Below are 13,031 nucleotides of genomic sequence, written 5' to 3'. Positions count from 1 at the left end.
CGATAAAACGCTATTCCTAAAGCTAAATCAGACATGTTATACATCGTTAGAAAGCTTATACTCTCACCTACTGACTAAATGAATTGTCAATCAAGCCAAATTGCACTAAAATGGCGACAACGCCGTAAGCAACAGGTGTGGTATTACGCACCTGGGCGACATAGCTCAGGAGGTAAGACCGATTGTCTGGTAGTCGGAGGGTTGCCGGTTCAAACTCCGCCCTGGGCATGTCGAAGTCTCCTTGAGCAAGACGCCTAACTCCTAACCCCTAACTGCTCTGGCGAATGTGAGGCATCAATTGTAAAGCGCTTTGGATAAAAGCGCTATATAAATGCAGTCCATTTACCATTTTACCATTTACTTTGAAGTTAGCCTAGCCAGGTATAACAAATATGCGTATATTTCACAAACGGATTGTCCAAGACAATATATGACAACTCAGTCTCAAAAGGGACATCTCTACGTGTAAAACCAGTGGTAAGATTGTATATTTATTCAATGTTTAGTCCCAGATATTGACTGTAGAATGACATGGCGTAATTTCTAAAAAACGTTGTCTCATTTATTTCGTTGTTCAGTGAGCTGTTCACTGCTGTATTGGCATATTTTAGGGCTAATGTCGGGTTTATCTTGTTGCTACGGAATATTACATTACAGGCATTTGGCAGACGCTTTTATCCAGAGCGACGTACAACAAAGTGTATAACCATAACAAGGAACAAGTGTATCGAGAAACCTAGAGAGAAGTACCGTTCCAAGTGCAGGGAACAACCGCATAGTTCAACTTGGACCCTGTAGGTTAAACTGATTAACACGAACACAAACAAGAACAGCAACAACGCAGTCTATGCAAAAATACAAGCAATAGTTAAGACGAGTGCATGAAGTCACATACGAAACGGCTGCCTAGTTACAACACTAAGTTTACAGTCAATTTAGAGATTAAATTGAGAATACGATTTCTCAGCATAATGACGGATTCAAAGACTAAACGAACTCACCCGATATTGTCTTCAAATGGATCCATGTCAAAGAAAAGTAATGATTCATGCTCTCAAAAAGCTTATACTAACAAACTTTTAGTAGCCTAGCATGTATTTTTAGTAGTGGGGGGCCATAGGAACCCGCCTACCAAATTTGGTTGCTCTAGGACTTATGCTTGCTGAGCCTCAAACACTATTAGTGGAGAAAAATAATAACTAGACAATTCCTGCAGAAATTGTGAAGTGTGGTTGCCGCGAATGCAAATTCGACTGTCAAACAGATTAAACAGTGCTATGAAGTTGCTAAATTGTTCTAGGCGGTTGCTAGGGTGTTTGAGATGGTATCTAGGGTGTTGCTAGGTGGTTGCTATGGAAGTCTAGGTGGTTTCTAGGATGTTGCTTGGTGGTAGCTATGGAGTTTTAGACTGTTGCTAGCGAATTGCTAGGTGGTTGCAATTCGTGTTCTAGACGGTGGCTAGGCTTTTGCTGGGTGGTTGCTATGGTATTCTAGGCAGTTGCTAGGCTGTTCCAGGTGGTTGCTAGGTCTTTACTGACTCCAATGACAAATGGTTCAAAACTTATGAAATATCAAACAGGAAAGGGGGCGTGGTTAATCAACACCAAGTCCAATGAGGCATCCCACAATTTGTGGGCAATTTTGCCCCATAGAGATGAATGTCGAATGTCCAAAGCCAGAGAGAGACCAGAGTACAGCTTCGAGAGGACAGAGCATTGTGATATCACAAGGGTGAGAAGACTGCATTTTGACATCACAAGGGTGAACCTTCTGCCATTCATTCTGTATGGGAAAAATTGCCCACAAAAATTCAAATTTTTTCAAAAACATTGAAACAAATCTTTCTACGAAGTAATAGCACACCATTCCCGATCATCCCGCTCGATTTGACATATTGCACGTTTATGTGGTGCGAAATCTCTGGGAGGAGTAGCGTTCCAAGAAATGGGTGGAATAAATAATAAATAAATAAATAAATGTGAGATAATAGTAGTGTGATTGCCTAAGGCAACCACACTAATATAATAATAATAATCCTAACAGATACAATAGGGTTCCACCAGCTTCGCTGCTTGTACCCATAGTAATAGTAATAATAATAATAATCTGAATCTGCAACTGAAAGTTCGAATTTTGAATTTTGTATCCATAAGCTATAAAATATTCTATATAAAAAATTCAAATAATTTCTTTTTGTAGTCCAGGCAAGAGAAGCAAACAAAAGGGATATTTTTTGTGTTGCAATGCAGATGTAACTAAGCGAAAGGGTCAGACATTTCCATTAGTGTACCAGGCTGTAGAACAGGGAACAGCTCTGTAAATATTTGAATATTAATACTTTCTACATTTTTTTTTGTAAACACAATTTTATTTTCCTAGTTATGTTCTCATTACATCTCTATTGGAAATCCACATTCCACATTGCCCATTTCGTTGTCAAATCTTGTACACAAGACCAATACAAAAACACATTCTCTACTCTTCAGATTGGAATGTGGATTAAATATGCAGGGCGCTGTGTGTGAGTTTGTATGTTTGTGTGTCAATGTATGTATGTGTGTCTGCGCGTTTGAGTATGTATGTGTGTGTATTTGTTTGTGTGCTTGTTCAAGGAGCTCAGTGAGCTGATAATGTCCTCTTTAATGCTGAGTCTCGTCTGGGGGACTTACTGTTTAAGCTTCAGAGTTAGTGATAGCGTGTTCTGCACACTGCGTCGTCTTATATCTGCTGGGTCACATAGAGCACCACGCCCACCAGTCAGTACTAATCACTAATCATTGGCTGTCACGCAGCCCACCAATCACTCCTGATCACTGTCACACCCCACCAATCACCACTAATCTCTATCCCAAATTGTGAGCTATTAAACGCTATTCTAAAAGTAAAATTAGACATATATTGTTAGAAAGCTTGTTCTGTCACCTGTTGGATAGATTAACTGTCAATCAAGCCAGATCCTACAAAGGACGACAACACCGAAAACAACGAGTGGTATTACGCACAGCTTTTTGGAAGGTACCCAGGCGGCACAAATTAGTGTATATTTCACGAACGGATTGTCCAAGACGATTTATGACCACTCCATCTCTACGTGTAAAGCCAACAATAAGGTTTGTTTCATATTTAGTCAGAGATATTGACAGCAGAATGACGAGGTATAATTTTTGACAAGTTCATCTAGTTTATTTCAGTGTTCAGTAAGCAGCGTTTTTCACAGCTGTACTGGCATACCTTCCACTGTCTCTCATGCATCATTCCACGCTTTTCGAGGGCCCTTCCCCCATTCAGGCCCTGAGTCGTCAGTCCTACTCTTCTTCCCACTGAATCTACGCACGAGTGCTGACCACAAGGGGGTTTGCACTAAGCGGTTAAAGTCCAAGATGCATCTGTTATGAATGTAATATTTACATATTCTTTGTGCCCTGCAGGAAATGCCATCCAGGCATTTGGCAATGGCACTGATGTAGGTGTGTGGCAGCCTGTGCCCCCGATCCTTGCCCCTTCTACCAACTCCCCCCCTAATAGAAACCGGTATCCCAATGCCCTGGATGACTCCACCCACAACAACCACCTCCACCCAGCTGCTGGCTCCGTCTACCACTTCTGCAGCAGCCTACAGGTGGGTGCTGTCATGGCAACCTAGGAGGGAATTCGCACCCCTGGCACGCAGAGGGGGTGAAGGTGGGGAGTAGGGTGGGGGCAAATATTTTACCCAAATATTTTTGTAGGAGTAAAGTCCTTCAGTGGCAAAATCACTGCAGAATCATCTTGGTGCCAGTGTAATATAATGATTAAGGAGCCAAAAGGTGGAAAGTTTGATTCCCAGAAACAACACTGTCGTCGTTACTCTTGGGGCAAGGTTCTTCACTTCTCAAGGGCACTCTTTTTAATACAAGCCTGAAATAAACATTCTAAAAATAAAATGGTTACTGTTATTGAACACTTTTTACTACAGGCGTAGTATCCTTGGTATCCTCTAAAAGGTAGCCTAAGAGTCAGTCATTACTATAAATATTACTAAAACAAAGTTACATTAGTTCAAACACAGTGGAAGGTTTATCTTGCGTAAAAGAGTGATCAGCATAGAAACACAACGGAGCCACGGCCATAGCTGGGCCTAGGCAGGTTTCCACAAAGGTCATTTGGAGACTTTGCCTGTCAAGGAGATCAAACACAGACCTTAGCATGTGAGTCTCTGAGGATCAAGCCATAACGCACAGAACACTATCCCTTCAGCACTTTGTTAAACTTCAAGGCCTACAACAAATCTATATCCATATTTTTAAGATAGCTATGCATCATGTTGGCTGGGGTTGTAATAATATGATTTATTACCGGGGAGAGTTTCCTAACAAAGGGGGGCCTGCTGGCACACAATTAATCATGTTTTTCTGGGATTTGACTTTACAAAATATCTATTTTCTGTTTCATTTGTACTGTCATTTGTTTTTAACACCCCCACCACACAGGCTCAGAGGTTGAAGTCTAATGTGACAATGGAAACACTGCTGTGCGTGGTGAGTCTAACGCTCTCTTGGTGGCTAATAGGAAAATCTGACCGAACCGTGGAAAGGAGTTACATGTGGGTTTTTGGGGGTGCTCATGAGGCCACGTAGGGGCTCCCCCTCATATGCGCTATAGCTATGTACAGTCCTGCCTTTTTTCCCATTGCTGTCAGCTGGCAGCTTCAGCTGGTTTGCTCATCTGCTGCCATTTAAAGTTCATTAAATGTCATTGTATATAAAAAATAAGCTGTTTTCTAAACAGTGACATTTGGCAATTTGGCAAAGGTGAGAACAGCATGCTGGGAAATTGCTTACCCTTTGCTGCTGAACAGCGTGAGATCATCTAATCATGCTATGTTTGTCAGAATCTGTTTTTCATTGATTCTGAAAATAAAAATACCAAACAGCCATGCAGTGCATATAAGGTTGTAACAGGTGAGGGTTTCAAAAAGTACCAAGCTTTCCAAAATCAACACCATTAAATTACAAAGCAGCACAAACGGAGCAAACTATGAAACTATTAGTCTTGTTAACCACGGTAATGTCACTGTAATGTTTTTATTAAATATTAAATGATAATTTCATTGTTGCTTAAAGGCACATGAAGGAGATGTACATGAGGGAGTAGTGCTGATACTCCATGATCTTACAAACTTATGAATGATGATAACTATTTTATTGATTGGGTAGGATCCTCCAATAGACGACCCCAGCTCCCCCATCTCCCGGAACTCCTGGAATCGTCCGGCTACACTCAGTCAAAGGGTGCTACTGCTCGCGCTCCAATCTGCAATCTCTATGGAGCTGTTGTAGCCACTGGAAGAAGAGCTACCCTTTCTCCTGTCTCCTTGTGGTGTAGTTTTAAGTTTGCGTGATGGTTTTTGAACTGTATATTTACAAGGAAGTATGGAGGCAACACAGAAACAGTATGTCAAAGGTTTAGCGCAAATCGCGTTATAACTAAATATTTGCTATATCTAAGTGCACCGTGAGGAAAGGCTCAGTATTTTGGCAACCAGCATATTAGCGTTTGAGGGGGAATAATTTGAAGTTTTCACAGTGTGCTTATGTGAAGGGGTGGGGGGGCTGGTGCCAAAAACAGATTATAATTGAGTTAATTGTCACTCATTATTAGCAGGGCATTGTGGGTGGTGTATCTTCGTTATTGTGTTAGAAAATGTGTCTGGTCTATGTGAGGTGAAGTTTTTTATATTTTCTGGTGAGATGACAGGGACGAGTATGATGCCACTGGGGGCTGCAGGGTTCCACGCAGAGTCAAGCCCTCCCATTTTAGCATTCGCTGGCGCTGTTGAAAAACACACATGCCCTATTGTGAGGATCCGTTTTCTCACCAACACCCTACATATCAATCGCTATTTTTACACATCTCACAGAAAACAAAACAGATTTGACCATGTAATTCTTTTCAGTTCAGTTTGACTATTACACTGAATTATCCATAACATTGGGGATATTCAAAACAACTGACAATTATATGCTATGTTTGATTTTGAAGATATCAAGTCACATATTACCAATCAGTCTATTGAAGGTGACCCATCTTGTCTAATTGTACATGGACATCCAATCACACAGTCATCCAACAATATTATGGTATTATACCTACTCAACTACTTAAATGACATTCACAAACGCTAACATGCACTCAAACCAAATTTTGTGTGCAATAATTATTCAGAATACGGATAATTAAAAAGCACGCTATTTTAGGACGAGGGGACCAGAATAAATACAGTGAGCACCATAATTAATGCTGAGTCTGCACTTCAACCTCATTATAGCCTTTCAAACTCAACGTGCTAGAGTACAGTACGACAATAACCAAAAATATGTCACTGTCCAATGAAGTATGGTGCTCACTGTATGTGAAATATGCCTTTACATGATAAGTTCATCCTATCATCTGATCTGTTTAAGCAGTGTTCTTTCTACAGTATCCCAGTACATTCACAATGGAAATAGTTTTACATACTTAATCACTGGATGCAAGGGTCTGAGCAAACCGTCATTTGTGTCCAGTTGATATGAAAGTGTAATTCATCTCAGTAATGTAGATATGAAGTGAGTGTGGATAATGTGACATTCCTGTCCTGTACAGAATGCAGCCTTTAAACAAGGGATCCCATCACTCCACACGTTTCACAAGCCATCGCTGACCCCCATATGCAGTAACGTACCCGCTGAACCTTTCTCATTGCATATAATTGGATGTTTGTAATGTGGTTTAGTGTAAAAACTTGCATATACAGGGCTGTATATGATATAGGAATGCAATGAATTAAAAATGGTGTAAGGACATCTGAATACAAGTAGACACAAGTACACAGCAGAGACCATTGGCTTGTTTTTATGGTAAATACTAGTCTGTGTAAATCCTGGGACATTTTTTCATGTATCAACAGTATATTCAATACAGGTTTACAGTCAGTGGGCCATTCTGCTATTTAAACCAATTCCAAAATCTGTTCGAAAATTCTATCAAAAAAAATACTGTAGTAAATCTCTGCCATTGCCTGATCATTGTTTGAGAAATATTCATTATAGCCATTCCAATATCCCTTGAATAAAATCCAAACTAGACAGACCAGTGGCCAGGAAACGGGATGCAATTACCAGGCAAATGAAGGCTAGTGGCATGGGGGTCAGTAACTCCAACCCCATTCAATCTAAAAAAATAAAACAATTTTATTTTTGTAATACTCTTGTCTATGTGACAAGAGTCAACTGGTTTTAAAATATGAAAGAAAACAAGAAAACAAGTTAATATTTCATTTTGGCTACATCACTTCTTAGCTTGCGAAAATGTGCCATCTATTAGAAAAAGTCATTAAAAATGTTGATCCAAACAAAAGGAGTTGTGTCTTTGTCATGGGAAAGATGGAAATGTACAATCAAAGTATCTGCTACCCAGCAGCTACTCAATCGTCACAGGAACCACCTTTACTATGGAATTATAAATTGAGCAGAAAGCTCTATAACAAGAAATAAAGGAGGTGGGGATTGTGAGATATTTCTGACTGCTTAATACATACAAATTCTCACAGCAACGTATATTACCTACATACAGTTGCAGGTAATGCCTCTGTGGTCCCACTTTCTACATTGTCCCTGATTAATTTGAATGACGGGTGGGGTGCCTGGGCGCAACTTGTACAGGAGTTATTCGAACGTAGGGTATTGTGGGAGGTTTCTGGGAGAAGGATTTACATGGAAGATGGGCATGGGGACACAAGTGTGTTGGGGGAATATGTTATTGCAGGGATAGAGTACATGGCAATGGGGTTTCAAGGTAGCTAGGCTTTATGAATCACACCGAACATCATGAATAAAGATAAATGTATGTGAATGAGGCATTTGTCATAATTAATCAACAAGATGCTATAAGCATTTTATCCAGTCAAGGTCGTTTACTGCTATTTTTTTCATCAACACACATCTGTTTATTGTATTTATTCATCACCCCCTTAATGGCTTAGGATCTGCTGGTTCTCTGGTTTATGACTAATCAGAGTAAAATATTGCATCTGTTTATGTGGTTTTATTTGATCAAAGTTTATGTTGAGTGCAATTGATTACTTGTGTCTGTTGCAGACATGCAGCGTTTTTAAATTGCAGAAAAACAGAAAATGAGGCAATGTGGTTAAGAGTGATGGTGACAGTATGTCTGTATGGTAATTCATATTTCTAAGTATGAATCATTAACTTCAGCATTCCGCATAACAGTGGTAAGGCATGTTCCCACATTTGAGAGTATTTAGAACCACAACACGTGAGTCACACTCAGACGCACATGCACTTGCTCACACTCATTTGGAAATGTGCAAAACATCACATTTATTCATTGCCCTCCTACTTCAAATGTGTGTCAGTAAAGTACTTCTAAGTACCTTAGCAGTGGCATGGAGTTCACAATAACAGCTACTTGTTATATGTTTGTGACGATTCTGATCTGTCAGTAGCGGGGGGAGGCATAACTCAACTCATTACACAGACATACATACTGCCTTATCAGTAATATCTTTCCATGGTTTTATCATCTTTATGAGAAAAGAAAATGTCTGGAAATGTGTAATATTAAAAAACATTGTCACATTAGCAAGCTGTTTGGTTAATATAGGCTGCCTACATTCCTGCTGGAATCCATATATAAAGTTGAATTCTGTTCATATTTAGTATTAGATGTTCATGTACTGTAGCTCATCATTGACTCCCCTCTGGGTGGATGTGGTAAAACCTGGCTACGGTATATATGATCCGGCCGATCAATGGTGTACATTACTCATTCAGTCACAGACATTCGCGGTTGCAGAACTGGCCCCTCTGTTGCTGTCCCGACATAAATGGCAGCACTCTAATATTTACCTACTGACCACATGCAAATGACTGGGTTCTGTGTAAAATTGAAGCGAAAAAATTTAGTCAATCATCTTGAATTTAAAAAACAAAAGCAATAAGCTGTTCAGGCTTCAGGTTCAGCTGTTAGGTTAGTTCAACATTTAGAAAAATAAAGTCATATTACTGCCTGCAAGATCGATCAAAAACATTGGGTTTGTTGAAAGCAACTGCTGACACTGTTAAGAAGTAAGAACGCGCTGGTGAGCTCAGGGTAGTGGAATAACTATGATAGACGAATACTTTCAATTGTGAAGATAAACCCCTTTTCAACAAATGAGCAGATAAAAACATTTCCAAGATGTATGCAAGATATCCTCAGAGGATGCATCCCATTGGCATACCTCAAGAACAGAATTTCCAGATTAGAGTTGGCTAAAATGTACATAAAAAGACCGGTAACCCAAAGTTCTACCAACAAATGAGACAATTCGGTACCAAAGTACAGCCACCTCACCCCTGTCTGTGAATCATGATGGAGGTAGAGTTTAGACTCAGGCCATGTATGGCTGCTACGAGAAACTGGCTCAATCTCATTATTGATAATTTGACTGCTGACAACAGCGGCACTACACGTTGCAGCAAGACAATGAGTCCAAACATATGGCTTAGAGGTTTTCATGGTCAAAAAGTGGATTTTTTTTGCCTGGCCAAACAGACTCCAGAGCAGAATCCAAATTCACTTGCTGAACACAAGATTAATGACCAAACCAACAGTGGCGGCAATTCAGGCCTGACAGAGCATCGAAGAAGATCCCCGCATCAGCTATTGGCTGCAGATTTTAGGCAGTCATCGAATGCAAAGCTTTTGCAAATCATATGACCATAAGATTGTTAATTTATCCAGTTACGTATGGTGCCCAAAATGAGGAACTTGTTTGTATAAAAACGGCTAGAACTCTTACATGGACCCAATATGGATGTACATACCTATAAATTAGAGCTGACTTAAGTCGCATATTCATTGTTTTATTTCAAATCCAATGTGCTGGAGTTAGCGAGGAGCTGAAAAGCCTCAGTAGGTGCCTGAGAGCGAACTCCCCAATTCAAAAGAGAGAGCGAGACCGAGGGAGGCGAACGACACCAAGCTGAAAAGCAATTATTAGAGCGAAAGACCATAATCTGTTCGCGCTTTTCTGAATAGTTCGCCTATCTTGTTCCATCAATGCATTTTACAATATTAACGCCTTTAGTTGGTCACCCGGTCCGTACAGGTGTGTTTTTGTCGGAATGATAATAGGGAGGGCATATACGCAGCTTTAAAAAGTCACCAGCAGCACACGCATGAGATCGACAATGCATGTCTCACAGAAAAGGTGGTGATAGAAGTGCCAATAATTATGATGGCAGGTGTGCCATCCCACTAAGTTACGCCTTGGCAGGGGCATGCCCCATACCTATACAGCACCGAGAGTTTGGCACTTTTCAGGGTTCCCCACAGAAATAACCACAACAGCCACAGACACTCACAGACAGATTTCATAAACAACTTCACATGTCCACACAATAAAGCCCCAAACTAGAATTTTGCGTATTCTCCTTCTACTCTTTCTTCTTCTTTTTCGTCTTCTTCTTCATCTTCTCATTCTTCTTCATCTCATTCTAATTTGTTCTGCCGCCTATCCCACTAACAACATGTCTCCCCATTGGACATTATACCAACATCAGCCAAATCCTCATCCTCACGACCCAATCAAAAACTTGCATTCACACGCAAAATACCCATACCTTTTTACTCTGATACATTTCCAGTTTTAACAGCTAATCTGCCTGTGGCCTAGTGGGTAAGGTTACAGTCTTGGGAACATGGGGGTCGTTGGTTCAAGCCCAGGACATGTTTCTTTAACCTGTTTTTACCCTCACTAATAATTCTCTACTACTTCTCAATTATTGCTTTTACACCATATCTACCCGCCGTTCACCGAACGTATACACTGCATTATGACGTACCGTCTGCACGTTCAGTTATCAATCAAGGCTCGTTGGATGGCCGTCAAATCCGTGAGTACATACACTGGCCATATTACACCTGCATTTCTGTTGTGTTTATACTTACGCCACAGCACCCTTTGTCACTAACCCTACCCTAACCCTAAGCTTAATTTTAAGCTTAAATTTAAGCCTACACCAAAGCTTAAGCTGAAAATTAAGCCTAAACCTAAGATTAAGCTTAAGGTGAAAATTAAGCCTGAGCTTAAGCTTAAACTTTAGCTAAAAATTAAGCCTTAGCCTAAGCTTTAGCTGAAAATTAAGCCTTACCTTAATTTTAAGCTTAAAATTAAGCCTAAGCCTAAAATGAGACTTTTCTGAAACGTTATCGATTCTGCTTGGCCACCGTGAGCGTATAGTTGCTTTGTAAATTACGGTAAGTGCAGAACGCCTAGGCCAATTTTATATGTACTGTGAGCTCCATGTTCATTTGGCTCTGTTGTACTCCAAAATGTGTAATCGATGTTAACTGTGGTTAAAGTCTACATTATCAGATATTATTTAAGGGTATTTATATACTCTTTGGTTTCACAAAGTAGAAATGACAGCCCTGTTAACCATAGTCCGCCAATTTCAGGGCGCTAATATGTTTGGGACAAATGCCTTCACGGGTGATTCTGATTAGTCAGAAGTTTTCAGTTGCTTATTTAATGCAAGTATAAGAGAGCTGTTAGTATCTAGTCTTGATTACAGGCATCGATTTTGATACTCCTGCACAGCTGTCCTGAGGAGGTGGAGCCAGTCTTGATCATCCCGAAGTGGGTAAACTGTAGCACCGTGGCACCACAGCGCCGCTCAGTACCACAGCATCTGCCCTGGGGTCCACCCACCTTCTTTTCAGCAGGCCCTGATGCAGTCAGGCAGACTCACTCGTTCCCCCATACCAATTTAGCAAGGTTCCCAAACCGAAGTGCTTGGAGGGTCTACCGTAGATAAAACTGGGTATGTCATCTAAACAGATTACGCTGTATTTGGCATGCGTTTCAGCACTTGCTCCATTCCACTCAAATGTGGCAGGGCTATTGGATTGTTCAAATGGCAACATTTTCTCTCCATATTAGGGAATATTAGGGAAACCTGCTGTTAGCTACTACGTATATTGAGCAAGACAAATCCAAAAATTAGTCGTCAATATGCGGACGTGGGTAAGAGACTTTTCTAGCAATTTCTTTAACATTAAAATTGAAACCGAAGTCTACCTGCTGTCTGCACAGGACTGGAGAGGGCCATCTTTTCTTCTTACCATCCCATTTTGGAGGCAGTGATGTGGAGAGTTCCAACACTGGTACAACCTAGTATTAGCTTGTAGGGTCTACCATAGCTTATACTCCAGTTGGTATAAGTGTTGTTTTGGATATAGGTGTCCATATGCTGATAACTGGATATTCAAGCTTCAAGTGTTTGTCTATCAAAAGTGAATAATCATTACAGAAGGAAATGCTCCTGCTTGTCTGTAGATAAATATTTCCATTTACATCAAAACTTTCACATTTGTTATTTTGATTTTGTTTGATAAAAATTAGCATGTATCTTTTTCTTATGATTTAATGAACATTTAGAAGATCTTTGATAAGAAAAAAAACATGGTTCCAACTATATGTTGCAGACACTCTGTGGGAAACCGGATACATTGCTGCAATTGTATATAGAGGGCCTGAGAAATGCAAGATGAGGATGACTTCACATCTAATAAATGTCCCCTTGACCTATTTGACAGGCCACTTGGAGCGATGTCTCCAGAGTGCCTCGATGACCTTTGCTATCTCACGGATGACAACCACTTTCTGGACACATTTTGTTTGATGACTAAATGTAAAGCGATAGAAATTGTCCAGAAAAAATGCACCTCATCTACATAATCTGTTTGCCGAGAACACCACTTTCTCCAAATTAGACAGGAATAAAGAAAACGTTTAATTTTATGACAGAAAGCGATGAGGGCAGCAAATTCATAGATATGAAAACAGACCATCAGTAATTAAAGAGTAATGTGTGCGACGCATGGCAATGTATCACACAGCTGAGCCACAGAGGGGCAAAGCGTGACCCACTGTTTGTCCAATCAACTTCCTGACCTAATTTTAATGTAGTCACCAATGGAATTAATATATAATATATAATGGT

General features: G+C 40.3%; 1 protein-coding gene across 1 annotated transcript in view; it reads left to right on the top strand.

Annotated features, from left to right (window-relative positions):
- Nucleotides 1-6,273, top strand: part of gfra1b (gdnf family receptor alpha 1b) — a 73,755-nt gene extending 67,482 nt beyond the window's left edge. Inside the window, exons 7-9 of the mRNA XM_064321329.1 lie at nucleotides 3,429-3,619; nucleotides 4,470-4,517; nucleotides 5,196-6,273. Coding sequence (XP_064177399.1) covers nucleotides 3,429-3,619; nucleotides 4,470-4,517; nucleotides 5,196-5,318 — 362 coding nt within the window. The 3' untranslated portion in view covers nucleotides 5,319-6,273. The remainder of the gene's footprint in view (nucleotides 1-3,428; nucleotides 3,620-4,469; nucleotides 4,518-5,195) is intronic.
- Nucleotides 6,274-13,031: the final 6,758 nt, after the last annotated feature.

Source organism: Anguilla rostrata, chromosome 2 (genome assembly GCF_018555375.3).
Source record: "Anguilla rostrata isolate EN2019 chromosome 2, ASM1855537v3, whole genome shotgun sequence".
Lineage (NCBI taxonomy): Eukaryota > Metazoa > Chordata > Actinopteri > Anguilliformes > Anguillidae > Anguilla > Anguilla rostrata.
The sequence above is the reverse complement of the archived record's forward strand: the minus strand, read 5'-3'. Positions and strand labels throughout refer to the sequence as shown.